The sequence below is a fragment of the Aegilops tauschii genome, chromosome 7 (assembly GCF_002575655.3).
Source record: "Aegilops tauschii subsp. strangulata cultivar AL8/78 chromosome 7, Aet v6.0, whole genome shotgun sequence".
Lineage (NCBI taxonomy): Eukaryota > Viridiplantae > Streptophyta > Magnoliopsida > Poales > Poaceae > Aegilops > Aegilops tauschii.
In genome coordinates this window covers 376,378,174-376,405,065 of record NC_053041.3, presented here as the reverse complement: position 1 = coordinate 376,405,065, position 26,892 = coordinate 376,378,174, and the positions used below count along the sequence as shown (strand labels likewise).

The following is a 26,892-nucleotide window of genomic DNA, read 5'->3' as shown; positions in this document are numbered from 1 at the left end:
ATGTCACATACACACTCCCTCAAAGAAATTGACGTCCCCGTCGACCCAACAGGAACGTTCCTTCTTGGCACCCATCGGCACGTGCCAGTGCCAGCATCCACATGTGCCTCGTGTATGCATCACTAACCCACACACGCCCGTGTAACCGCGAGGGTCAACTCTGATACCAATTGTAATGTCCTGACCAAACCCATATGTTCTTGGCCGTCGCGCCTGGGATCTAGACAAGACCCATAGACCAACACTAGTCTTTCTTTCGCACTTTGTCATCTCTCGTGCGCACCTAAGAACTATTTCCCAGTCAGCCATCCATCCTCAAATTGCTCCAAGCCAGACACACTTAACTTTGAAATTCCTTTCGGACGGGCTCCCAAGAAAGAAGGTGTGCCTTTTTATACGAGTAATCTATCATTCCTATTAAGCCGGGATGTCACATACTTTTAGCATGAGCAAATTTATAATAAAGTATATTTCAAAATATTAGGTTGGTCGTCTCGGTCCAAGTCTCAACCTCGGCTGCAAGCACGATCACCATCAAACGCATCGTGAGTTGTTTGGTTCCGGCCCTAAATTCATATCGTTCGTCACATACATATGAAGAATACAATAATGTTCTCATCCTGATCAATGCACAAACTAATAGAACGTGTGTGAACTAGGTCCTCGGTAATACTCTTCAAGGTTTAGAAATCACTTTGTTCTTTTTTTCAGCACCGCGTGCCAGGCCGCAATCAGCATCCTAGATGCTAGTAGTTAGATCAAAATTGCAAAAGCCATTTTTGTAATAGTTCCACGTAGGATCAATGCTAATTAAATTGTATACTAATTACTCAATATTGTTGCAACCAATCAAAAGAGTGGTTGTCAAAACAGCGGGCACTATTTATTGCTAGTCAAAAACAAGAATTTCTTCCCATCTAGATAAAAACTAAGTAGTTGAGAGTTTATTGCCGAGCCAATATGGCGTCCAAATGACCAGGGTACAAAACCCACACAGCGCATCTATACATTTCCCTTAAAAATAACCCCTGTTGTCTTATACATCTTCTATTACTAAATAGCTACAATACCTATCTTTGTAACCTTGCCACATAAGTAAGTCATGCATGCAAGTCATAAATCATTTTTTTGCTTTACTCTATGCATGCAATGCTGTCGTATCATAAATTCATGCATGTTAATTATTCACACGTTATTTTTTGCATTAGATTTTGTACTGGCAATATATATGTTGCGCGATTGAGTGTATGTATGTACTTGACCCTTCACATTTCTGTTCTGTTAGAAATGACATTATTTTAACCGTAATTTAATTTGTTTTTATACACTTTGTATTTTTTTATTTTTCAGATTACATCTTCTTTCCATTAGTTTTAGAAGTCTTTTAGCAACTATTTAAGCATTTCTGTTACCAAGATTCCTGAGGCAACGCGCGGGGCATCAATCTAGTTTCTACTAATATTTTGTAAAGCATATGGAAGGTCCAGAATAACCTTTGACCCTTTATTTCTTTTTTTCTCCCGTGAGAAAGAAAGCCAACAGAAAATGCGGTGGTTTGCGATTCCAGGGATTTTACGAGGGTGCCGCAGGAAGATAGCCTCGGAGGAGGCCTAGAAACCCACAAGTAAAGATAGTGGCTGAGATTTCTCGCGGCGGCGAGAGCGACCCCCACAGCCCCCGGCCACAAACACACCTCCACCGTGTAGCCTCCACGACCCGCAGCATACAGCGAGCCCCGCACCCGAGTACCCGACATCTCGACCCTTCCCTTCCCTTCCTTCGTCACTCGCGCGCGCACGCACGCACGCACGCTTGTTCCTCCCGCTGCTGGCCTAGCTAGATCCCCAAAGCGGAGGAGTTGGCCGGGAAGCTTCGTCCGGAAGCATCGGCCGGTGGCGGCAGAGAGAGGAGCCGCTGCGCCCGGTGCGGCGGTCGCTTGAGGTGGGTGGCAGGGATCGGGGCGGAGATTCCGTTTTGCATGATGAACCGCTGGGTTGCTGATTTGATTTTGTGCACGGGGTGGCTTGGTGCAGGCCGCCGCGCGGAGGGCGGGCTGGGCGGGCGACGTGGCGACTGGGGTTAGCTTGCTGCTCGCCCGAGGTAACTAGAACTAAGAACCATACAAGTTTTCCAGAAATTTGTGCTTCCACTGGACGCGACGCGATTGATATATACGCTCCTCTCGCACGTCCGTTCTTAGGTGTGCTAGTTTGTCGACTGAAAACTGTGCAGCAAATGAGCCCACGCTTTTTTGTGTGTGCCTGGTCGGTCTCTGTAGTTGCAGTTTTTGATTTCGCGTTGCTCTCCTCCAATGATCATGGTGCAAAAGCTCAGACTTCTGAGCGGTTGAACTGCACCTGTTCACTGAAAGCTCTGCTGTCGGAGAGGGGGGATTACGGATCAGATCATTTATACCCTTTGCTTAAAGGCATCACATCTGAGTTTGGCTTCTTCTACCCGGTCTACTGTGTAGTCCAGTGATTATTTTCTTGCTCTAGCCGGTCTTCTGTGCCCTTTTCTTGCTCTAAGTTAGTCCTGTCCATTTTAGTATGGTTATTAGGAATAAAATTAATAGATCATTTATACCCTTTGCTTAAAGGCATCACATCTGAGTTTGGCTTCTTCTACCCGGTCTACTGTGTCGTCCAGTGATTATTTTCTTGCTCTAGCCCGTCTCTGTGCCCTTTTCTTGCTCTAGTTAGTCCTGTCCATTTTAGTATGGTTATTAGGAATAAAATTAATATTGATTCCATGGTTCAACTGCTTGCAGCTAGAAAACTGTATGGTCGACTAGTTAAGTTAGGTACGTGGGTTTTTTATCTGACTTTTTTTGCTGTCATGGGTTTGAGGTGTGCTTTTATCAGATCTCTGATCTAATATGTTGTTGTTGGTGCTCTGAAGTTGTTTAAAAAGAAGGTGTGTAAGTTAGGCTTCTGAGTTTGCTATGCATGGAGAGAACAGCTTAATTTAGTTTATAAGCAGGTGAGTTAAGTTAATTTTGGATTTGCTATGCTGGAAAGGGAGCTACTTAATCTAGTTTAACTAAGCAGGTGAGGTAATTTGACTAAAATAGGTGCTCTGGTGAATTGTGCTAAGAAGAAAATATATTTTTTGTCTGCTATAAAAAAATCATATTTTTTTGGTGGTTGTTATGTCAATACATTTGCTATGATAAATTTCGGTCTGGCTTAAATTCTAGTGTTTGTTTTGGAAAGTCCAGGAACCCTAAAGCAACATATGCATATTAAGGTATGTTGCAATTTTTTTTTATGTTTCTATTAGTATTAGTTAACCGTTTTGCTTCCTGGTGAGCTCATAGATCTGTTTGCAGGCATACTGTGTTGCCCTTAAATAACGTGTTTGAGATTGTGGGAGATAAACTCACGGATGCTTTTCGCAAACACACACACACACACACACACTCATGGATGCTCCTTCCAAGGCATACTGTTAGTGGAGGTAAAGGAGGTCAATGCGATTTTAGGAGTTACTATATCCTAGCTGCTACATGGTCAATTAAGTCGGAATCGTAAAAAAATATTATGAACAACATCAAATAGGTCGAGGTACTGGACCAGTAAATAAGTAAGTCTGTAAAGACAATTGGTTAGTTTCTGGAGAGCCATGCCCCTTGATTTTATTTCTGTAGAATTCAGCAAAAAACAGAAGACTTCATTTCATAGCGCCAAACATACTCCTTCAATCTTGTTTTGTTTTTGTACTATATTTCCCTGAATGTTTTAAATGACAGACTTGTAAAGCGGAGTACCAAAGCACTTCCATGGTCTACCTTTTTTTTTCCTAGAATACACCATAGAAAGGTGTATCATATTTCATAGAAGAGCAGGCAAGCGACTAGCAGGCTAGCACAACACCTTTCAATTTATAACGATAATCTGAGGTTAGCCACCTTTCGCGCCATGACAACAACGTCACGGAAACGTCTTGCACAGTTAAAGTATCAAGGCCGCTTCTTGACCGATGTCGGACACCTCCATAGCACGACATGTCTTCAGGGTTGTCCGGGTCAACGTGCTTCCCACCCATAAGTGCCTACAAGAGCCGGTGAGTGGATGGAGGAGACATCTAATCCTGAGGGAGGCATCGTCTAGGAAGAACTGGCGACGGCAACATTGTGCCTTTGCAAATAAATTAATGGCCTGAGCAGCGGCCAACATCAGAGCAATGTGCCACCACCACTGATCTCCTGCCAGCCGCTCCAGCGCAGGCCGCCAAGTGCCCCATCAGAACAGGGAAGTCCTGTCTCCAAAATGATGCTTCTAACAAAGGAACAAAGTCGAGGATACCGCTATCACTGATCCGACTAGCTCGATCTTCCTTCATTGCCAACACCAATAGAAGTCGGGCAGGACTTCGTACGGGGCGCCACACATGTAACCCACAGGCATCGTCGCCGACACACCCCACCCTTTGGCCCTGAGATCAGCATATCGGGTAATGCAGGCCAGAGAACCACTGCTGTGCCACTCACTGCTGCAGCACCTCAGCCCTTGCCGCGCAACAGTGCAGCACCTCGCCGTCGATGCTTCAGCCCAGCCATAGCCGAGCGCCGCTGCCACAACCGGCTCCCGAGCTACCTCATTCGCGTGCGCCGTCCAGGGCTGCCACAGCACGATATCCGTAGCCATGCGCGTGGCTGAGTGAGGAGGCAAGCCCACCGCTGCCGTCCACCAGTGGGGAGATAGGAGAGGGGCGCAACAACGGCTAGGGTTTTGCTCGAGCCGCCCCCTGAAAGCGGCATGGGTGGCCACCCTAAACAGGTCTCCATGGTCTACTTTGAAGACCATGGCCAAGAGTAATATTTTTATAATTCTGAAAAAAGTGAGTGCATGGAACATTAACTTTTTTAGTAAACCAATATCTGACATGGAAAAGAACTACCATGGGATTGCAAGAGTATTATGTCCCTGTGCTAGTCTGGTTCCTTTTGCCAAAAGTTCACTTATGTCAGATATCTCGATCAAAGTATGGAGGTCAGAATAAACAGAGTAATGAATGGGAAAAGGGGAAAAAAGCTAGCTGGATAAGGGGCGGATGTAGCCAAGTGGATCAAGGCAGTGGTTAGAGAAATAGTTTGGACTTGGCAAGCAAGGGTCATGTCTGGAGACAAGTTAGGGGTTATTTGAAAGTATTTTAGAAACCGGGTTCGTAAAAGATTCACCAGTCAGACACAATCAACTCCTTGATCAACTTCGACAATCGACATCATCCAGGATGGTGTCCTAGCCGTGGTTCTAACCCCTTTTTCGAAATGAAAAGAAAATCCATCACGGTGTCTGTAATTCCCCCCTTGCTGCGTTTCTCAACCTAAGTCACTGAATTTGAGAAGACAATTTGTGGGAGGGGATGGTATATTAAATCATTGTGCATGGAGATAGCATGTCACTGCCATGCAGGCCTCCATGTGATGCCCTTCTTGCTCTGCCACTGCAATTGTCATGGATTTTAGGAGCAATGTTCTAAAATAGCTATATTCAGTTAAATCCTCATAACAGGTCACCTCCCCGGTTACAAGTATACAAAATTGATAGGTAAGGCTGTGTCTGGAGCTTACTTTGACTGCATGGAGGCCCTTGCGAGTATCCATCCAGAGTCGTATTTGCACTCGCCTAGTGCAGTGGAGCCATTGCTGTAGGTACAGTTTGTCCCCAGGCCAGGCAGGATTCTCCTTCTAAAGCATGCACATAGTGATATAATCTGTGAAATCAAGCAAGAAACTAGAAGGACTCTCTTTCCGTCTCTTGTGGCCATTGCTCCCCTCCATCTATCCTCCTCCCCTATTGCACGACAATAACAGCTCACAATTTCCATATGCCTCTCCGAAAGCCTTCAAGCTCCTAAAATGCTAATCTACTTTCTAAGACCACATCATCTAGATCAAATGATAAACAAGGAACATTTGATTTGAATCCAATAACACTGAGTTAACTTTAGAAGAAACATAACTTACCAAGTTCCGAATTTAGTTCCAGTTATCTTCTTTCTGACGAGGTTCTAATCTCATCTAATGGTTAGTACATTGAGTGTAAATCATTCCTAGTTTATGGGCCTGTTCTTTGGTTTCTTTTGGAAATTAAGTTAGCATGTGAAGGTGCAAATCATTACATATTTTATGAGCTTGTACTTCAGTTTGTTTTCATATTCATCTTTTGTAGAAATGCAACATAGTTTGATTGGTTATTAGCTTATGTTCCAGAGTTGTTATTTATATACACTTTCATAGTTCAACTGATTTGCATCCAAAGCAGCAAACTAGATCTATTCTAGCAAGTAAATATTGGTTTTTGAGTTTGGCAAGACTATTTGGCTGATCTCATTTCAGTAACTTTCAGGTGTAGGAAGTGTTAAGGGGATACATAATCAGTTTTGAGCTGTGAGGCCTGCATTTGTGCTGCCTGCTGTTTGATTCACGGCCCACTCTTTTCCTCCTACTCATTTAAGCAAAGTACTGGAATTTCTAAGCTCAGTTTATTCAGGTAGCTGTGATTTTTCTGGCTTTTGGTCGATTAGAGTTTTGATATTTGTCATTTTTTCTTGAACAATTGTCAAATTTGGCAGTTTTCATATGAGCTGTGATTCAAACCTGGAAGTTGATAGGGCCTCAGCACTAATAACGTGAATTTGGTTGCTTTGGCAGGTCATGGGAATTGTTTGTCCTTAGCAGGTGAGCTGGATTGGGTGGCTTGTGTTATTGCGTTGTATCTTCCCTATGCTTTTGACTGTTTTTTTAGTCTGATCTAATTCTTTCTGTGGAATGGTTTCATGATCTGAGTACTTGAAAGTTTAATCTGATTCTAGAGTTGAAGATAAAGAGAGGAAGGCTAAACTCCGCTGACTCAGTTCATGTGGGCAATGAGCCAACTGCAATAGAGGTTTTCAGTAGGTGAGTGCAATGGTGATGTTCCTGGCATTGTTAGACCAAGCTATTCTTATAGCTGTGGAATTTTATAGTTTTCCTAATTAACATGCCTGATTTTAGGATGAAATGAGGTTTGCTGCTCTCTAAATACCTGCATATTTTAACATGTTGGAGAGGGCGTAATTTATTTATTTAAGGGGTGAATATATATATTTAATGTTGCACTATTTTGCAGATTAACACCAATTGAGTCAAAGAAAATAGGTGAGTTAACTCCTTAGAGTATTTCTTTTGATTATGATCGAAGTTCATTTATGAGTAGACTGGTGAACTCAGATTATTTCTTTGCTCTGTGATAACTAATCTAGCTGCTCCTTTTGTGGCTGGGGTGTACAAATTTGAAATATTTATTGTATTTGTGTGATAGAGAGGTTTAGGGGGAGGTATGAGATACTACTCGCGTCAAGTCCAGCGTTTGGCTGGAGACACAGAAGGAGGAGCGTTGTTGTTTGTAGACGCCCTCAACTCCAAGTAACAAAGCGACCAGTTGTCAACACTTCCTTTTATTTTTGTATTTTCCCTGGAATTGGAGATGGAGATAAATTCTTCGGGTGAGGAAACAATGATAAAGGTGAGTGTGCTCTTGGACCTACCAGTTAATTTGTGGTGAAAGAATCAACATTTTCTTCATGTTGTTTGTAGGTGCGAAAGCCGTACACAATAACAAAACAGCGGGAGCGGTGGACCGAGGCAGAGCACAAACGGTTCCTTGAAGCCCTCAAACTGTATGGCAGAGCTTGGCAGCGCATAGAAGGTGAAATCTTCATATATGTCATACCTTGAGTACTTGTACTCACTGATTTCTTCCAAGGAAATACTCACTGATTATTAGTGGTGTATATGTATATATCGATTACTTTGTTGTTGATAACTTTATATGAACTCATTTCTTTTATTTTCTTATTCTCCTTCTGGTTTGTTGTACAGAGCACGTTGGGACAAAGACGGCCGTGCAAATCAGAAGCCATGCTCAGAAGTTCTTCACCAAGGTTATTTTTCTATCTTATTGGCTAGTACCCTTGTCTGATTTACTGCTATACCCTTCATTTTCAGGTTGTTTCATCTTTATTGTTGGTGATAAAATGGAAGACACGCTTCATAATATTTATGTCTTTATTTTACTGAAGTATTTTCTTTCTTTCTTTCGTTGTACAGTTGTGTACTGCAGTGCTGAGCATGATGAAAGATTCATTTCCCTTGAATATCATGAGAACCATTCTTTATCTAATTGTTGCTCTGTTGATTGATTAAAAGATCAAATTAAAGCATGTTGAAATGGATGAAACAGCTAGGAAGTCTTTCCTGATTGTAACCAATGAGTAATGCTGCAGAGCAGATGATGTTGAACAACTCTGATTCTCTCATTGATTGATTTTACATATCCATGCTGTTATTGAGCATACATATGACTAAGAAAACATTATGTTACTAGTTAATTTTACATATGAGGGTCAATACAATACATAATGTGAAATTCCTTAGGAATTGTATGGCAAATATGCTAACATTTGTTACATTTCATTATAGCCCCCATCAACGTAGGTAAACACTTCATCGAACATGTTTCACTATCGACATTGTGTAAATGAGTCCATTTCATTTTCTAAATCATGATATTTGTTCCGTAGAAGTACACAATGGCATGAACAAAATTTATCTTCTTTCTCCCTTTTTCGTCCTTTCTCTCTTCTCTGCTTTCTGTTCTTTGCTGCATGTCCTATTTCTTTAGGGGCTGCATACAGCCACATGGTGGAGGCTACATTGTCATCATGTTGTAATATGCAACAGACTGTTGCCTTGTTGGGATTGCAGCCTCATCCTCGCAGAGGTTTCCTTGCCAGACCCATGGGGGAGGGAGAAGGCCAAGGCTAGTTTTTTTTTCTTCTCGTTTTGACCGCGATGGTTTTCTGAGTCCTCTAATTTCATGCTTTGCTCACCAGCCATTACCATCTGACCTTGCTTGATATAGCAGGTTGGTTGTTGGGATGGACAGCTCTACCCTATTGTACATATAGTAAATGACGCAACTAACGGTTCAGTACACCAACTTAGCTCATATTTGCTCGCCAATAAATTCGTAAAAGTTCAGAGTGGAAACTGATAGCCTTCAATCTAACCAATAGTTTAAAGGCTTAGTGCATCGGTTGATGCTGAGGCTGGAGAGATGTTTCTTCTATAATCGAAGAAACAATTTTACAGTGCTATTTTTCTTACCTTTTATGTGGATAGAGAAGAGCCAGTCGGGTGAAAAAGAAACCACTATCCACTGTTTCAGTCCTCCACTCGCTTGCGGGTTTAGGCTGTAGAATTCTGTATTTGTCAGGGCTAGGATACCGGAACTGCCCCAAATTTCCATTGCAGACGGTTCTGGTTTCTTCAGAACCCGGCCAGTTAGTCTGGTTGCCCCAAAATGCCTTATTTTCTGGCACTCCGAATCTTCATTTTCATTTTGCAGATTTCAAATTGAAGATATAAATTAGAGGCAATTACAGACCAATTGTTAGAAAAATGGGTTTTAGAGTCTGGTTTAGGGTGAGGGTGGGCACCGGCTACATATCCACCGGTGCCCACCTGTTTGGCCAAAAAAAAAACATCACCAACGTCAATTATGTTGATAGTCTGAAAAGGGAAGACTTGCAATTGTGGAGTGCCCACTAAGGTTGATGGCCCTAAATTAGTTGTTAGCACAGGATAATTCTTTTTAAAAATGCTATCATAATAGTGCCTGTTGAAGTGTGGACTCTGAAGGATTTTGATGACTTATGACCATTCCAAGCTTCAGATGCACTAGTATTTTGGTTCTACTTGTGTATTGCAGTAGTAATTGCGACAATGTAGCTGTAGCTAGTAGCTGCTGGTCTGTGGGCTGAAGTCCAGCCTTCATTGTGTTGCCTGATTTAGTGAGCAGATTGACCAAATTGTAAAAGGATTTTGATAACCAGCAAATGTTCCCTGGGAGGCCATGGCAAAACGAACATTTGTTATGGCAATTTATGTTGTTGTGAGGATGGCAAATTTCTTTAGCAAGCATGGAAAATCCGCCCAGTTCAGTTTTTTGCCAGGATTTGCCGTGCTTGCTCAAGGAATTTGCCATCCTCACGACAACATAAATTGACATAAAAAAAACATTTGTTTTGCCATGCCCTCCCAGGGAACATCAGCACAATAACAGTTCCCTTTTAAAATTGTTACTTGTCACAGTTAACCACGTAAGTCTGGTTTGTTATCTACTTGTCTTCTTTTGGTATCCCGCCATTAGTCACTCCAGTCATATTAGCATCTAGCCAAATGCCATAACGCGCTTCTTGGTGTGAGCCCACTATCTCCTCGCGGCCACTCCTAATTGGTCAGTGATGATGGACGTCATGGTTGACCTTGTTCTGGCTGAACCTCGGCATGTTAATCTGAGACCATGAGGATAACATTCCTGTGGACATAAGGATGGCATTCTAATGCAGTGAAAATTTGTAAGAACTAATGATAGCAAAGCTGCCATTGCCAGATACTGAAACTCTGTACCAGTCTGCGTTTTTTATATCAAGGAAAACTACTTAAAATATGTCTGGACTAGAATTTGCCATGCCTTTTCAGTTACATTCTGATTCTTGTTGGTGAAATTGTTTAAATTAAATAATGTTAGTATCTCAAGAGCAAGCTGATGATTCTGATAAAAAAAATCAAGATGTTAGCAAGAAAAAACAACTGAAAGATGATTAGTTGGGTGACACTAGGTTCTTATAACTAACGAGATCGCCAGTAAGGAACATGTGCACATTGTTTTCTGTAGTATTGATCTCAGAAGATCTCTTGCACCATGCATCATGACATGTTTTCTATGGTTCCAACCTCCATAGCGGACCATCTTATATGATTGTAACCCTGATGATTCTTCACAACATACAGATAAGCTTATGTGAGCATCAGTGAATTTGTAACTTGGCTAATAAGCATAAAATTTCTCATGTCTGATACTTTCTGAGTTTGCCTCTTTCGCACATTGTTCTTTCAAAAGACAGTGCCTCCTCATATTATTCTAAAGGAACTCATCTGTAAAGAAATTTGCCATTGTGATAATCCTTTCTCTGCGAAATCTCATGCATTTTCCAACCGATTCCTGATTGGTTTGAGTGTGTGAAATGGGGCAAAAATCTGATCAGTACAAAGGTTATAGCTTTTTGGACACTAGAAAACCTAGTAACCGTAACAGTTGTATGCAATAATAGACAGTTCAATTTCCCAATTCTAGTTTATCACCACTATCTGTCTGTATCTAACTAATTGGGAAATTGCAGTTGGAAAAGGAAGCTATCAATAATGGTACTTCTCCGGGACAAGCTCATGATATAGACATACCTCCACCACGGCCTAAAAGAAAACCTAACTGTCCATATCCTCGAAAAGGTTGTCTCAGTTCTGAAACACCCACCAGAGAAGTTCCAAAATCAAGTGTAAGCTTGAGCAATAGCAATGCAGAAATGGGGAGCAATGGAACTCTTCAGGTAAATACCATTGCGGTATTATATGCTCTGGTTTTAGTTCTGTCTATGCTATCCTTGATGTATGTATTGATATACTTGTTTTTCTTTAACATGAAGCTCACCTGCATTCAGAAACTTCAAAGGAAGGAGTTATCTGAAAATGGCAGTTGCTCAGAAGTTATTAATATCTTTCGAGAAGCACCATCTGCCTCATTTTCTTCCTCTAACAAGAGCTCTTCAAATCATGGTGTCTCTGGGGGAATTGAACCGACTAAAACAGAAAACAAAGATATTGCAACCATGGAAAGGAAATCTACTTCCATTGATGTGGGGAAGGATGTAAAAGATATTAATGACCAGGAAATGGAAAGGAACAACAGAGTCCACATCAGTTCTAATTATGACCGTTCTCATGAAGATTGTTTGGATAACTCAATGAAACACATGCAGTTGAAGCCAAATACCGCGGAGACAACATACACGGGTCAACATGCTGCAAGTGCCCCACTCTACCAAATGAATAAGACTGGGGCAACTGGCGCTCCAGACCCTGGAACTGAAGGAAGTCATCCTGATCAAACAAGTGATCAAGTGGGAGGAGCTAATGGAAGCATGGACTGCATCCATCCAACACTTCTGGTGGATCCAAAAATGGGCAGCAGTTCCACAGCACAGCCCTTTCCCCACAACTATGCAGGCTTTGCACCAACGATGCAATGCCACTGCAACCAAGATGCCTACAGGTCTTCTCTTAATATGTCATCCACCTTCTCCAACATGCTCGTTTCCACGTTGTTATCAAACCCCACAGTACATGCAGCCGCAAGGCTTGCAGCATCATACTGGCCAGCAGCAGACAGCAACATTCCTGTTGGTCCAAATCAAGAAGTTTTTGCTGAGAATGCTCAAGGAAGACATATTGGTTCTCCTCCAAGCATGGCTTCTGTGGTAGCAGCTACAGTTGCTGCGGCTTCGGCATGGTGGGCAACACAAGGTCTTCTCCCTCTTTTTGCTCCCCCCATGGCTTTTCCATTTGTCCCAGTTCCTACTGCTTCCTTTCCCACAGCGGATGTTCAGCGAGCTACAGAGAACTTCCCAGTGGACAACGCACCGAAGGAATGCCAAGTAGCTCAGGAGCAAGGTCAACCTGAAGCTATGATAGTTGTAGCGTCTTCTGTATCCGACGAGAGTGGAAAAGGAGAGGTGTCTCCCCACACTGAGTTAAATATATCTCCTGCTGATAAAGTTGAGACAACACCTCCCACAGGAGCTGAAACAAGTGATGCTTTCGGCAACAAGAAGAAGCAGGATCGCTCTTCATGTGGTTCCAACACGCCATCAAGTAGTGATGTAGAGGCAGAACATGTTCCTGAGAACCAAGATCAAGCCAACGACAAGACACAGCAAGCATGTTGCAGTAATTCTTCAGCTGGTGACATGAACCACCGCAGGTTTAGGAACATTTCAAGCACAAATGATTCATGGAAGGAAGTTTCCGAAGAGGTTGTAGTCTACCAGCATTGCCGAACTTCATTTCCATGTTACTCTTGAGCATCTATCACTGCTTTTCTAATTCACATTTCTGCTGTCAGGGTCGTATGGCTTTCGATAAACTGTTCAGTAGAGGAAAGCTTCCCCAAAGCTTTTCTCCTCCACAAGCAGAAGGATTGAAGGTGGTACCCAGGGGGGAACAAGACGAAGCTACTACGGTGACGGTCGACCTCAACAAGAGTGCTGCAGTTATGGACCATGAACTTGATACATTGGTTGGGCCAAGAGCTGCTACCTTTCCCATTGAATTGTCACACCTGAATATGAAATCCCGCCGGACAGGCTTCAAACCTTACAAGAGGTGCTCGGTGGAAGCAAAGGAGAATAGGGTGCCGGCTTCTGACGAGGTTGGTACCAAGAGGATTCGTCTTGACAGCGAACCCTCCACGTGATTTACTTGCTACGACATGATTACCAGCCTTCACGAGTAGTGTATTTTCAAGAAATTGCAGTATTTACATCTAAGCTACTACTATAGGACTTCTCAGTCCTTGCAATGCAGTGTTTCACAGAACTCAATTTATTATGTGTTGTATGTTAATGCTTGCCGAGCAGCCCTTCTAGACTCTCAATTAAGCATTAAGCACCTACGCATGCTACTTTATTGGTAAAAGGCAATTATGCTTATTTTTGTGTGGTGAAGGATAATACTTGTAATTTTGGTTCATTTTGCTGGATCATGTAGATTTAATTCCCGAAGGGAGAGCATGATCGCCTTGTTTTATGTATATACACCTGAGATTTGAAGATTCTTGGATGGCCCAGCTTTCTTAAACAATGTAATTTTTTAAAATTTAAACATATTGCTTGTATCTTTAATATTGGAAGGTAACTGGATCTGCACGTGGGCTCAGAAACTAATTTTCGAATTTAGAGTCTATCCATTTCATAGCTGCTTTCACACATTACAGCCGTGGGGCTTAAAAGCCTCACACACAGGCGCACAGCTGCCTGACATATCGGCCCCCCACACACCACAACGTCCGTTAGGCTCTGAATCCTGATGCACAATCCCTCCGTCAGGGTTGCCCGGCATGACATTAAAGAACAAGACATTGCTTAGTAGTAGCATCACAAGTTCATATTTATACAACCATTGTTTCCGAGAAGATTCATAACGGGGGCACCGTTTTTCGCCCGATGAGAAATGCACCATTTTGCCTAGTGCCGTTTTCAGCAGCATTAGTTGGCAACAAAAAGGCAACCAGAATCGCTGGCTTCCTGCAATCCTACTTCCTCATATACAGGTACCACCATCCATTGGCAGATTCGTTCAGCTCCAGCCGATTTCTTCAGTTAGCACATGCTCCCAGTCTGACGATCCATACTTTGAATTGCTACGCAAAATGCCATCTTGTCCGGTGATGTATGAGCGGGCAGCCACTCCATCCAAAGTGCCTCCATTCAACCCTTGACAAGCTCCATATGGCAGAGGCGCACGGCGCTGCGTGGCAGTTTCTTCCAAGCCTGTTAGGACATGGCCATGCTGCAAATTCTTCGGCAGAGCAGTGTACCCTTTGGTGCTTGAAGAACAGCTAAGTGCGGCGTCGCCTCCTGACCGAGTGCAGTCACCAGCATAAGGAAGATATTGACCGTTTCTTGCTCCTGATGTCTCTCCGGTAGGGTGAGCTGAGGCAACTCCATACAGATTACTTGGATCGGTACTCAAATCAGAGACTTGGGAGTAATTCTTTCTTGGCCCAGGCCCACCAATAGGAGCCATGCTGGACTCTAGGTCTATTTTTATACAAGTGTGTTTCAGCTGGTACTTCAATTCACAATTTGCACGCTCCGCTTCAATCCACAGATTCTTATACACAAGAACCTGTGGATGCTCTTCCTCACAGGACATCTTCTTTTGGACACTGTTGAGTGCAGGCTGGTCAATCATAAATTGCTTGTCAATAAAGTGAAACAGAAACAATTGGTTAAACTAATTTTCTATGTGAGTGGCACAATACTGCTAGACTTATCACAAGGTACATATAAGTCCTACGATTTTCCTGGATTTTTTTGCAAGGAGAAAAATTCTTCTACACATTTTCTAAAAATTGCCAGACCTTTTAACACGCCTATGAAAAATTGCACTTGTTGGAGCACACAGTTTAACAACTCAGCAAATGAAAGAAACAACACAAGTAATTTATCATGAGTAGAAGAGGTTACCTGGCCCCCTGTCAAGCTGTTTCTTCCAAACTCATTGTGCATATGACTAGAACCAGCAAAATGATTAATAATTATGTCCTTTTCACCATCTGCAATGTAACTACGATTATATTTTCCTGGGTCATATTTTAAAACTGCAGTCTGAGAATGTGGAGCCTTTGATCCTGCCTTGTCAGAAGCACCCTTAATAGGATCCTAGTAACAATAGATACACAATTATCATGGGGTCACTGCAAATATCATATTACTGTAGTAAGTCTGAATAGTTCTTGTTCTTTTATCGACAAGAAGGAAAATGTTAACAACTAAATAGAATTCACAAAAACCAGAGACCGTATAATCTGCTTATCCTACATATGACTCAAAATAATAGTTTCTACAGTTACTCCGCCTAAGAACAATTCAGGCAATAACATCGGGCGTAAGTGGAAGCAATCAAACTTCGAAGTAAGCAATAGGGAAATAAGAAAAAAATAATGAAGGATAGCCTGGTACACCTGCTCTCTCATGTCAAAATAGTTTTGAATAAGGCAAGACGTAAGTAAAACTGCGAGCTGCAGGTTGCGGGTATGCTCAACTGAAAGTATTTCGAATTGAACACAATGTCTATGCTAAATAAGAAGTTGAAAACAAAAACAACAACAAAACAACGCACCTTTCTTATTTTATGAAGGCAAGTCTGAAGACTATCAATCACTGATTCAAGGAGGATGCAGTCATCTTCATCTAGCTTGATTTCATCACCAGAATAACTACTCTGGAATACCACAGTTAGATTCTCGATTGCCTTGAGAACTCCCGATATATTATTTCCTGTTGAAGAACAGGGTCCTGTAATGTATCAAATAGATAGCATATTGTGCATTTGAAGGAAATGCTTATTCAAAACATCAAGCATCAGGTACTATCGTAAATAACTTCAACAGATATAGATAAACCTTTGCCAATTTTTGATTTCCCAATCGACGAAGGTACAAAATCCGGAGCAGCAGAATTCAGACCAGATCGCTTCACATAATTGTCTCTCAGTTTCAAAAGGTCTTTCTGCTCTAGTTCACATTTTGCTGCATACTGGTTTGCACATTCATGCTCCTTCCCACATGAATTTTTTGTCTCCTTTATACTTGTGACCCCAGATTTCTTTGACACACCGGCTTCAGTCTGGGATTTGCAGTGGTCGTGGTTAGTCTTGGTGACCAAACTCTGGAGCTCGGACGGAGTTTCATGATGTCGAACAGTACTAGAGCTTTGTTTCTGTCGTACGGCAAAAGCTTCTAATTCTTGATTAGTTGACTGGGTAGCAGGTGTCTGAAAAACATCAAATGGAGACAGACGAGAAGCTGAAGCACCTCTATAGCACGGTGAATCAACAGAGCATTCTGATGGATCTGGCATCACATCCTCGGCCAAAACACCACATGGATCAGCACAAGTAGTTGGAATATGAAGAGGGCTTGCACTGAAGACGGGATTTGCCTCTTTGGAGGAGAACATGTTTTTTTGACCCGAGGAGGAGAACATGGTACCTTGTGAATTGTCCTTGCCATCAGCAGGACCATTGAATTGTAAACTGCGGGATGATGTTTCTTTTTCACTGTCTTTATTAGACTTAGGATTTTCTGCTATAACCAACTTGCTTCCAGAACCACAACTGTTTTTGTTAGTTTCTGATGTTTTATTTGGTGGCCTTTCTATCCTCACTGTTGAACATTTGCTCCCATTTCCTGAGGTCAAGGAATTTTGCTGCTTATAATTGGATGTTATCCTGACATATGGTGAGGAGGGATATGCATCCAGGCAAACTGCTGACCATGAACTTGGCTGCCCAGTGTGCATGGCATGTGTAGAGGGTGGATAAACGGCACCACTTGATTTCATCAAGGCACATGCAATTGGTGACGCTGAGTGAGTATCTCTTGATGTCTTCTCTTCGGCATAACCCACAGAGCTAGCACCCGCCGACCTAGAAACATCACCTATGCATTGGCAATACACACTCAATGGCTTTGCTATGTAAACAGATGACTGGCACGTTATGCAGTTGAACAAGAACACAAATATAGCATGTACAGTATATATTGTTGCCCCGATTGGGGATAATCATGGATATAAAGTCGTAAATTAGTGGTGACTGAGAGGGCGGAATGATGTATGCCGGATACTACAAATCAGCTAGGATCAACTGATTCTCGGCCTACTACCCCAGACCGCAAACCTAGCTAACGCCCAAGAACCGGACGAAGGTCAAATATTTTGCCAAGCTGGTCAGCACAACTAGATTAACCCAGCGGCGTAACGCAATCACAAGGGCCGATAAGGCGCGGACCAGCCAAGAACCGGAATATCAGAGCAAGGCGGAGAATAACAAGAAAAAGGTGGGGATTGGAGGAAGGGAAAGGAAAAGGTTACCATTTTGGCGGTACTGGAAAGGGGCGCAAGCCGGTCGGGAGGGGGGGTTGAAGGGAGCGGCGTGCGGGGAGAGAGCATATGACGAGACGGAGTTAATGGCGGCGGCGGCGGCGGCGGCGGTCGAGGTCATCGCCGGCGTCTCGCGTAGAAACCACCGGTGGTAGAGTGAGTGGTCGACCCGTAATAATTGAGGAAGCGGAGAAGTACGGTGACTTTTTCGCCTCTACCCTTTCCGAAGCGGAGAAGGATGTGACATCTGGACGCGGTGAACAGTAAAATAAAAAATGTAATTAAATTTAAAACATCTGATTTTTTGTCTGTGAAACATTGACAAATGTTTTGGTAGTTTACAAAATTTCATCACCATATGCCATTGTGGAAAATGTGGCAAAAGAAAATTGATGCTCGAAAATGTTATTTTCAAACGTATTTTGGAGTATCGACTTTGTTTTTTACCACGTCCTCCCGGAACGTCATTTCATGATGAAATTTTACAAACTATCAAAACATTTCTCAATGTTTTAAAAAATAAGTATTATGGTTATGATGCTAATGAAATGTTAATCTAAAACACATGTGTAGATTTACATGTTTAGTCATCTAGAATTGCAGACTTAAGGATTAATATACTGATTCAAAACACCATACTCAGGACCACATGAGTACCTAATGTACCCGCCTCCCTAGGCTGCTCGGGGGCGAGAGTGCCTGGCCGTCCGTTTGCGGTTGGCTTGCCGCAGGAGCCTCTCGAGGCGCCTTCATGTCGTCCGATCTAATCGAATGGTGCGTGCCCGAGTGACCCGGCTGGAGGGTCCATGACGGGTGGACCGCCTGGCCACCTGGGGCCATTATTATTGAGTAGTCATTGGTACGCGTCGGTGCTATACAAACAGTTTTTAACTCCTTTCCGCGATGGCATTTGGGACCGTCGTCAAGTGAGTGTGGACGATAGGGTGTCCTTCCCACACGACCCAGAAACCGTCGGGGATATGGAGCAATAATCCAGAGGCCTTCCAAAATGTAATCGTGTGCAATGCAACACACACTAAATTCTTTCACACGTGTGGGATCGGTGATTAAACGTTTCTAATGACGCAGTGAAACCATACGATGTGTCGTAATGAACCGTTTGGGAAACAGTATGTAAGGCGAACGGGCCAACATATGAACTGTGTGCGATTTGTGCCCCATCGCACACGAGTTTTCTGCGTAACCCGTCTGCCATGCAGGACTTCATCGCACACGTTTCCCAACAATTACCGTCTGCGATAATGTTCTATCACAAACGGTTCAGGAGCCCCTTCGCACACATACAAGTGCTGCAGACCGTTTGTGATTTGTTGGGTATCACCGACGGTTGCCGCAAGAGTGGTGTGCTTTTCATTTGGGATCCCACACGTTTCCTGAAAAAATTACGACTGGGATTGTATTTTACATTGGGCACGGTTTACTCTGAGTTCTCGTGTGCGATAACGCGATATCACAAACGGTTCCGGAGGCCCTACGCACACGTAGTAGCGCTGCAAATCATTTGCGATCTGTTGTGTATCACCGACGGTTCCGCTACAATTGACGTATGCTTTCCGATGTGGATCGCACACACTTATTTAGTTGAACCGTGTGTGGAGCAATTGCCAGGTTAAAACAAAAATATCCCATTTTGAATCGGCATGCAAAAAGCAAATTCGCCACAATATTCAATTGAACAAATAAACAAAAATATCACATTTTGAATCGGCACGCAAAAAGCAAATTCGCCACGATATTCAATTTAACAAATAAACAAAAATATCTTATTTTGAATCGGCGCAAAAAACAAATTCGCCACAATATTCAATTGAACAAATAGTGTCCACAGGAAGAACATTCATCAGATTTCGCAACAATTGCAATTGAACATATGGTAGCTAAATTCCAATGATTTGTCCACACATATATGCATTACATAATTAATCATAGTGTATGAAATACGAAGACTTCATCAGATGGAAAACAATGGATCCATGCATATATGTTTAGCGGCTAACTCTTACTCAATGTTTCAGGAGAAGACATGCTGAAATCTTCATTATCACCAGTGGGATTGATGTAGTGATCCAGAAAGAAGTTGTTGATAAATCTCCGAACCATCAGCAATTCACCAGCCGGGAGCGGTTCAGGGGTTGTTTTAAGATGAGCTGCAATATTTTTAAGATCAGAATGTGCCATATGAGTGGAGTAGAAGATATTAATTAAGATAGACTTACTGGTACTAATTCGCGAGGATCGTCACAACTATCAGCAGATTTGCAGATGGAGACCATGTGTCTGCAAACATAGTATCCACAAAGGTTGGTCCCTGCTTCTTGTTGAGGACACTGAATTTTTTTGTACAAAATTAGTCATGTATTTATCCTGTTAGGAACAACCTAACCGGTGTTAGATGTATTATTTTTTCTTTAGACAAAATAGAAAGAGGTTTATTTAGAAGCTTGAACATTTGACTAGCGTAAAAAAAGGTATTTGCAGACTGTTGGATAAATTTTCCGAAAATAACGGATTACGGTGTGTTACCGGAGAAACGATCTCGTGCTGCAGAGGTAGTTCCCTCTTGAACAGGTTCCCTGATTTAGTTTTCCACAATGCGAGCACACTGCAAATGATGATGAATTTTGACAACATCAATTATTGAACTAGATATGAATGCAAATTAATTCCAACATCATAGAATTCAATACCTATCCATGAATTGCTAAAGATGCGTCAGATCTTGAGCGTTTGTTGACTCTCTAAGAGAATCGATGTAGTAAACTATGTTCTTGTTTGGAACAATGAATACCAATATCCAGTGATTGCTACGTATTAAGAAAGCCATGAACTTACGAATCATGTTGAAATTTCAAAAAGACAATCAGTATATGCGTGGTTGTTTACTTGACTTACCATTCATGATATGGCCAGAGAAATGATTCTGCATGGGACATGTTTTCGAAGAGACGGACGACCGTGTTAACGGCCCAGTCCCGTAGGTCCTTACCATGTATTGTTGTGCCATTTGCTAATTCAGGATCTATGAAATACACACTCTCCCTTTTTCTTCTCTGCCCGTTCAATCCCCTAAGAGGAATAAAATGCAGTCAGCTGTTTATCATTTACAACCTTGTATGGAGAAGTTGATCAGAGTTTGTTAAGTACTTACAAAATCAGCCATCTAACAAGAGTGGCATCGAGCTTGTTGAAGTTGAAGAAGAGATGTAAGTCCTCGAAACTCACATTGATGGAACCAGCATCATGTCAGAAATGATCTCTGTTGTAGTGGACTAGCAAACCATGAAGACCTGTTGACATTTGATCCATGCAATATTCATCGTGTCAGAAATGATCTCTGTTGTAGTGGACTAGCAAACCACTTTTTCTAGCATCATTATATATCATAACAGTAGCTCATATCATAAAGCTTCTCATGATCAAGTAACAAACTATTCACATGTTAAAGTATAGATCATAAACTTTCTTGAAAACTAACAAACCGTTCTCAGTCATCAAACAATTGCAATTCATCTTATTTTCAGGAAGGGTATATGTAAGAGCTTTGATTTAGCAAATCCCACATACTCAACTATCATATAGTCTTCCATGATTGCTACCACTCAAAGCATATTTTTAGAACAAATAGTATTCATCAAACACAAAGAAAGATAGGGGCTTAATGTCTCGCCTCCCAACCTTTTACCTCAAGGGTAATGTCAACAGTAATAATTCATGCTCAAATATATTTGAATGGCCATATATGCTTAGATCTTTCCATCACATGATGCTTGCCAACTAAAGAGTAGGTTGGAATGAGAAGGAATACTACTGACTCTTGCATAAAAGTAAAAGATATGCCCTTTGCAGAGGGAAGCAGGGATTTGCAGAGGTGCCAGAGCTCGAAGCTAAAACAGAGATGAAAATAATTTTGAGAGGTATGCTTTCATTGTCAACATAACGACCAAGAGTTCCCAATATCTTCCATACTACATACATTATAGGCGGTTCCCAAACAGAAAGGTAAAGATTTTACTCCCCCTCCACTAACATTCACACTCCACAGCTTGTCCGAAACAACGGGTGCCGTCCAACTATCAACATTCCTGGGGGAGTTTTGTTTAAATTATTTGCGAATTTGTTTTTGATCTTCTGATCATATGACTAGGCATCCCAGTTACCAGCCATTTTCTCATGAATGATGAGCGGAGTCACTCATCGTGAGAATAACCCACCTAGCATGGAAGATACTGACAACCCCTATCGCTACATGAGCGATTCGGGCATACAAAACATATTATTATTTGAAGGTTTAGAGTTTGGCACATGCAAATTTACTTGGAACGGCAGGTAAATACCGCATATAGGTAGATATGGTGGACACTCATGGAAGAAACTTGGTTCAAGGAATTTGGATGCACAAGCAGTATTCCCGCTTAGTACAGATATTTTGGCTAGCAAAGGATTCTAAATAGCAAGCTCCACATGTTAGAGGATCCATAACAATATAACTTCTATACAAATATACCCAAGCATAACTCATTATGTTGTCTTCCTTGTCCAACTTCAACTAATTTGCTCAGGTTTGAAAATAATTAATGGGGCTCACAATCATAGAAGATGTCCAAGATAGTATATTTATATGTGAAATCTCTCTTCCTTCAATATTCTTTCATGAATTGTTCAAGTGACCAATACAATGTTTACTAACCTTCAAAATTTTTACCACCTCTACTTCTTATATGTGAAGTCATTACTCCCCATGGGATAAGCATATGAAACATATATAATTTCAGATTTATGACATTCAAATCATTCAACCATTTACTCATAGGATATAAGTGAAGCACACGAGTAAATGACAAACTACTCCAAAAAGATATGAGTGAAGATCAATGAGTAGTTAAATAATTATGTAGCTATGTGAAGACTCTCTCTCATTTAAGAATTTCAGATCTTGGTATTTTATCCAAACAGCAAGCAAAACAAAAGAAAATAAAATGACGCTCCAAGCAAAACACATATCATGTGGTGAATAAAAATATAGCTCCAAGTAAAGTTACCGATGAACGAAGACGAAAGAGGGGATGCCATCCGGGGCATCCCCAAGCTTAGGCTCTTGGTTGTCCTTGAATATTACCTTGGGGTGCCTTGGGCATCCCCAAGCTTAGGCTCTTGCCACTCCTTATTCCATAGTCCATCGAATCTTTACCCAGAACTTGAAAACTTCACAACACAAAACTCAACAGAAAACTCGTAAGCTTCGTTAGTATAAGAAAATAAATCACCACTTAGGTACTATTGTGAACTCATTCTAAATTCATATTGGTGTAAAATCTACTGTATTCCAACTTCTCTATGGTTTATAAACTATTTTACTAGCCATAGATTCATCAAAATAAGCAAACAACACACGAAAAACAGAATCTGTCAAAAACAGAACAGTATGTAGTAATCTATAACTACTCCCTCCATTCCAAAATATAGTGCGCCCATGCTTCCCGAGGTCGAACTTTGACCATAAATTTAACGAACGAGACCGACTGCGGCAGGTGAAAAAATTACATAATTAAAAACTTCTTTCGAATACGAATTCACTGATATAATTTTTGCTCCCGCCGCAATCGGTCTTGGTAGTTAAATTTACGGTCAAAGTTGAAGCACGGAGATAGAGGAAGCACTACATTGTGGAATGGAGGGAGTAACGCAAACTTCTGGAACTCAAAAAATTCTACCAAAATAGGACGACCTAGATAATTTGATTATTGATATGCTGCAATTGGAATCAGTATTTTATCACGTTCTAGTGATTTTAAACAATTGTTTTCGTGAACAGAAAGTTTCTGGAATTTTCAGCAAGATCAAATAACTATCATCCAAGAAGATCCTATAGGTCTTGCTTGGCACAAACACTAATTAAAACATAAAACCACATCCAACCAGAGGCAAGATAGATTATTTATTACTAAGCAGGAGAAAAAAGCAAAGAACAAAAATAATATTGGGTTGTCTCCCAACAAGCGCTAACGTTTAACGCCCCTAGCTAGGCATGATGATTTCAATGATGCTCACATAAACGATAAGAATTGAAACATAAAGAGAGCATCATGAAGCATATGACTAGCACATTTAAGTCTAACCCACTTCCTATGCATAGGGATTTTGAGCAAACAACTTATGGGAACAATAATCAACTAGCATAGGAAGGCAAAACAAGCATAACTTCAAGATTTTAAGAACATAGAGAGGAAAATATTGCAATTCCTACAAGCATATATTCCTCCCTCATAATAATTCTCAGTAGCATCATGAATAAATTCAAAAATATAACTACCACATAAACCATTCTTTTCATGATCTACTTGCGTAGAAATTTTACTACTCTCCGCATAAGCAAATTTATTCTCATCAATAGTGGTGGGAGCAAACTCAACAAAATAACTATCATGTGATTGAAAATTGAAATCAAGATGAAGAGTTTCATGGTTATCATTATTCTTTATAGCATACGTGTCATCACAATAATCATCATAGATAGGGGGCATGCTTTCATCATAATAAATTTGCTCATAAAACTCGGGGGACAAAAAATATCATCTTCATCAAACATAGCTTCCCCAAGCTTGTGGCTTTGCATATCATTAGCATCATGGATATTCAAGGAATTCATACTAACAACATTGCAATCATGCTCATCATTCAAATATTTAGTGCCAAACATTCTAATGCATTCTTCTTCTAGCACTTGAGCATAATTTTCCTTTCCATCATTCTCACGAAAGATATTAAAAAGATGAAGCGTATGAGACAAACTCAATTCCATTTTTTTGTAGTTTTCTTTTATAGACTAAACTAGTGATAAAACAAGAAACTAAAAGATTCGATTGCAAGATCTAAAGATATACCTTCAAGCACTCACCTCCCCGGCAACGGCGCCAGAAAAGAGCTTGATGTCTACTACGCAACCTTCTTCTTGTAGACTTTGTTGGGCCTCCAAGTGCAGAGGTTTGTAGGACAGTAGCAAATTTCCCTCAAGTGGATGACCTAAGGTTTATCAATCCGTGGGAGGTGTAGGATGAAGATGGTCTCTCTCAAAAAACCCTGCAACCAAATAACAAAGAGTCTCTTGTGTCCCCAACACACCCAATACAATGGTAAATTGTATAGGTGCACTAGTTCGGCGAAGAGATGGTGATACAAGTGCAATATGGTTGATAGCTATGAGTATTTGTAATCTGAAAATATAAAAACAGCAAGGTAACTAATGATAAAAGTGAGCGTAAACGGTATTGCAATGCTTGGAAACAAGGCCTAGGGTTCATATCTTCACTAGTGCAAGTTCTCTCAACAATAATAACATAATTGGATCATATAACTATCCCTAAACATGCAACAAAGAGTCACTCCAAAGTCACTAATAGCGGAGAACAAACGAAGAGATTATTGTAGGGTACGAAACCACCTCAAAGTTATCCTTTCTGATCGATCTATTCAAGAGTCCGTAGTAAAATAACACGAGGCTATTCTTTCCGTTCGATCTATCATAGAGTTCGTACTAGAATAACACCTTAAGACACAAATCAACCAAAACCCTAATGTCACCTAGATACTCCAATGTCACCTCAAGTATCCGTGGGCATGATTATACGATATGCATCACACAATCTCAGATTCATCTATTCAAACAAACACAAAGTACTTCAAATAGTGCCCCAAAGTTTCTACCGGAGAGTCAAGACGAAAACGTGTTCCAACCCCTATGCATAAGTGCACGAGGTCACGGAACCCGCAAGTTGATCACCAAAACATACATCAAGTGAATCACGTGATATCCCATTGTCACCACAGATAAGCACATGCAAGACATACATCAAGTGTTCTCAAATCCTTAAAGACTCAATCCGATAAGATAACTTCAAAGGGAAAACTCAATCCATTACAAGAGAGTAGAGGGGGAGAAACATCATAAGATCCAACTATAATAGCAAAGCTCGTGATACATCAAGATCGTATCACCTCAAGAACACGAGAGAGAGAGATCAATCGCATAGCTACTGGTACATACCCTCAGCCCCGAGGGTGAACTACTCCCTCCTCATCATGGAGAGCGTCGGGATGATGAAGATGGTCACCGGTGAGGGATCCCCCCTCCGGCAGGGTGCCGGAACAGGGTCCCGATTGGTTTTTGGTGGCTACAGAGGCTTGCGGCGGCGGAACTCCCGATCTATTCTGCTCCCTGATGTTTTTAGGGTATATGGATATATATAGGCGAAAGAAGTCGGTCAGGGGAGCCACTAGGGGCCCACGAGGGTGGGGGGCGCGCCCAGGGGGCAGGCGCACCTCCCTGGCTCGTGGCCACCTCGAAGCTTCCTTGACTTCAACTCCAAGTCTCCTGGATCATGTTCGTTCCAAAAATCACGCTCCCGAAGGTTTCATTCCGTTTGGACTCCGTTTGATATTCCTTTTCTGCGAAACACTGAAACAAGGGAAAAAACAGAAACTGGCACTGGGCTCTGGGTTAATAGCTTAGTCCCAAAAATAATATAGAAGTGTTTAATAAAGCCCATAAACATCCAAAACAGATAATATAATAGCATGAATACTTCATAAATTATAGATACATTGGAGACGTATCACAAGCCATAGAGAATAAATGGATCTTCAAGAAGAAGACTGACGCTGACGGTAATGTTACTGTCTACAAAGCTCGACTTGTTGCGAAAGGTTTTCGACAAGTTCAAGGAGTTGACTACGATGAGACTTTCTCACACGTAGCGATGCTTAAGTCTGTCCGAATCATGTTAGCAATTGCCGCATTTTATGATTATGAAATTTGGCAAATGGATGTCAAAACTGCATTCCTGAATGGATTTCGGGAAGAAGAGTTGTATATGATGCAACCGGAAGGTTTTGTCGATCCAAAGGGAGCTAACAAAGTGTGCAAGCTCCAGCGATCCATTTATGGACTGGTGCAAGCCTCTCGGAGTTGGAATAAACGTTTTGATAGTGTGATCAAAGCATATGGTTTTATACAGACTTTTGGAGAAGCCTGTATTTACAAGAAAGTGAGTGGGAGCTCTGTAGCATTTCTAATATTATATGTGGATGACATATTGCTGATTGGAAATGATATAGAATTTCTGGATAACATAAAAGGATACTTGAATAAGAGTTTTTCAATGAAAGACCTCGGTGAAGCTGCTTATATATTGGGCATCAAGATCTATAGAGATAGATCAAGACGCTTAATTGGACTTTCACAAAGCACATACCTTGATGAAGTTTTGAAGAAGTTCAAAATGGATCAAGCAAAGAAAGGATTCTTGCCTGTGTTACAAGGTG

The 26,892-nt window shown here is 41.5% G+C and overlaps 2 protein-coding genes across 19 annotated transcripts; one reads left to right on the top strand and one right to left on the bottom strand.

Annotated features, from left to right (window-relative positions):
* The first annotated feature begins 1,641 nt into the window (after positions 1-1,641).
* On the top strand, positions 1,642-13,611 carry LOC109781264 (protein CCA1). 17 transcript variants are annotated; one of them, XM_040397149.3, is made up of 15 exons: positions 1,642-1,941; positions 2,034-2,100; positions 2,771-2,803; positions 3,221-3,249; positions 3,332-3,459; positions 6,354-6,497; positions 6,659-6,685; positions 6,820-6,904; positions 7,116-7,144; positions 7,308-7,511; positions 7,583-7,694; positions 7,868-7,929; positions 11,233-11,439; positions 11,536-12,921; positions 13,011-13,611. In XM_040397149.3, exons 10-15 carry the CDS (start codon positions 7,473-7,475, stop codon positions 13,359-13,361), a joined length of 2,157 nt encoding a protein of 718 aa, XP_040253083.1. In that variant the 5' UTR covers positions 1,642-1,941; positions 2,034-2,100; positions 2,771-2,803; positions 3,221-3,249; positions 3,332-3,459; positions 6,354-6,497; positions 6,659-6,685; positions 6,820-6,904; positions 7,116-7,144; positions 7,308-7,472; the 3' UTR covers positions 13,362-13,611. The 17 variants fall into 17 exon arrangements, with proteins under 17 accessions (XP_040253083.1, XP_073359483.1, XP_073359481.1 ...); XM_073503382.1 differs by having other exon boundaries at positions 6,344-6,497; XM_073503380.1 differs by having other exon boundaries at positions 3,216-3,249.
* A 359-nt stretch (positions 13,612-13,970) lies between these two features.
* On the bottom strand, positions 13,971-17,757 carry LOC109781265 (uncharacterized). Of its 2 annotated transcripts, none has more exons than XM_020339873.4 (5): positions 17,545-17,757; positions 16,074-17,111; positions 15,791-15,948; positions 15,136-15,330; positions 13,971-14,848 (listed from the first exon to the last, which is right to left on the bottom strand). In XM_020339873.4, the coding sequence occupies exons 1-5, from the start codon at positions 17,672-17,674 to the stop codon at positions 14,243-14,245; spliced, it is 2,127 nt and encodes a 708-aa protein (XP_020195462.1). In that variant the 5' UTR covers positions 17,675-17,757; the 3' UTR covers positions 13,971-14,242. The 2 variants fall into 2 exon arrangements, with proteins under 2 accessions (XP_020195462.1, XP_073359490.1); XM_073503389.1 differs by having other exon boundaries at positions 15,791-15,966; positions 17,545-17,753.
* Positions 17,758-26,892: the final 9,135 nt, after the last annotated feature.

Excerpts from the sequence above, each read along its gene's own strand:
- LOC109781265 (XM_073503389.1), bottom strand. The coding sequence starts at position 17,674 with ATGACCTCGACCGCCGCCGCCGCCGCCGCCGCCATTAACTCCGTCTCG. Across the intron at positions 17,112-17,544 it reads TTTCCAGTACCGCCAAAATG|GTGATGTTTCTAGGTCGGCG; the intron begins GTAACCTTTTCC and ends GCCAATGCATAG. Across the intron at positions 15,967-16,073 it reads GAAATCAAAAATTGGCAAAG|GACCCTGTTCTTCAACAGGA; the intron begins GTTTATCTATAT and ends GATACATTACAG.
- LOC109781264 (XM_040397150.3), top strand. The coding sequence starts at position 7,473 with ATGGAGATAAATTCTTCGGGTGAGGAAACAATGATAAAG. Across the intron at positions 7,695-7,867 it reads AGCTTGGCAGCGCATAGAAG|AGCACGTTGGGACAAAGACG; the intron begins GTGAAATCTTCA and ends TTTGTTGTACAG. Across the intron at positions 7,930-11,232 it reads CTCAGAAGTTCTTCACCAAG|TTGGAAAAGGAAGCTATCAA; the intron begins GTTATTTTTCTA and ends GGGAAATTGCAG.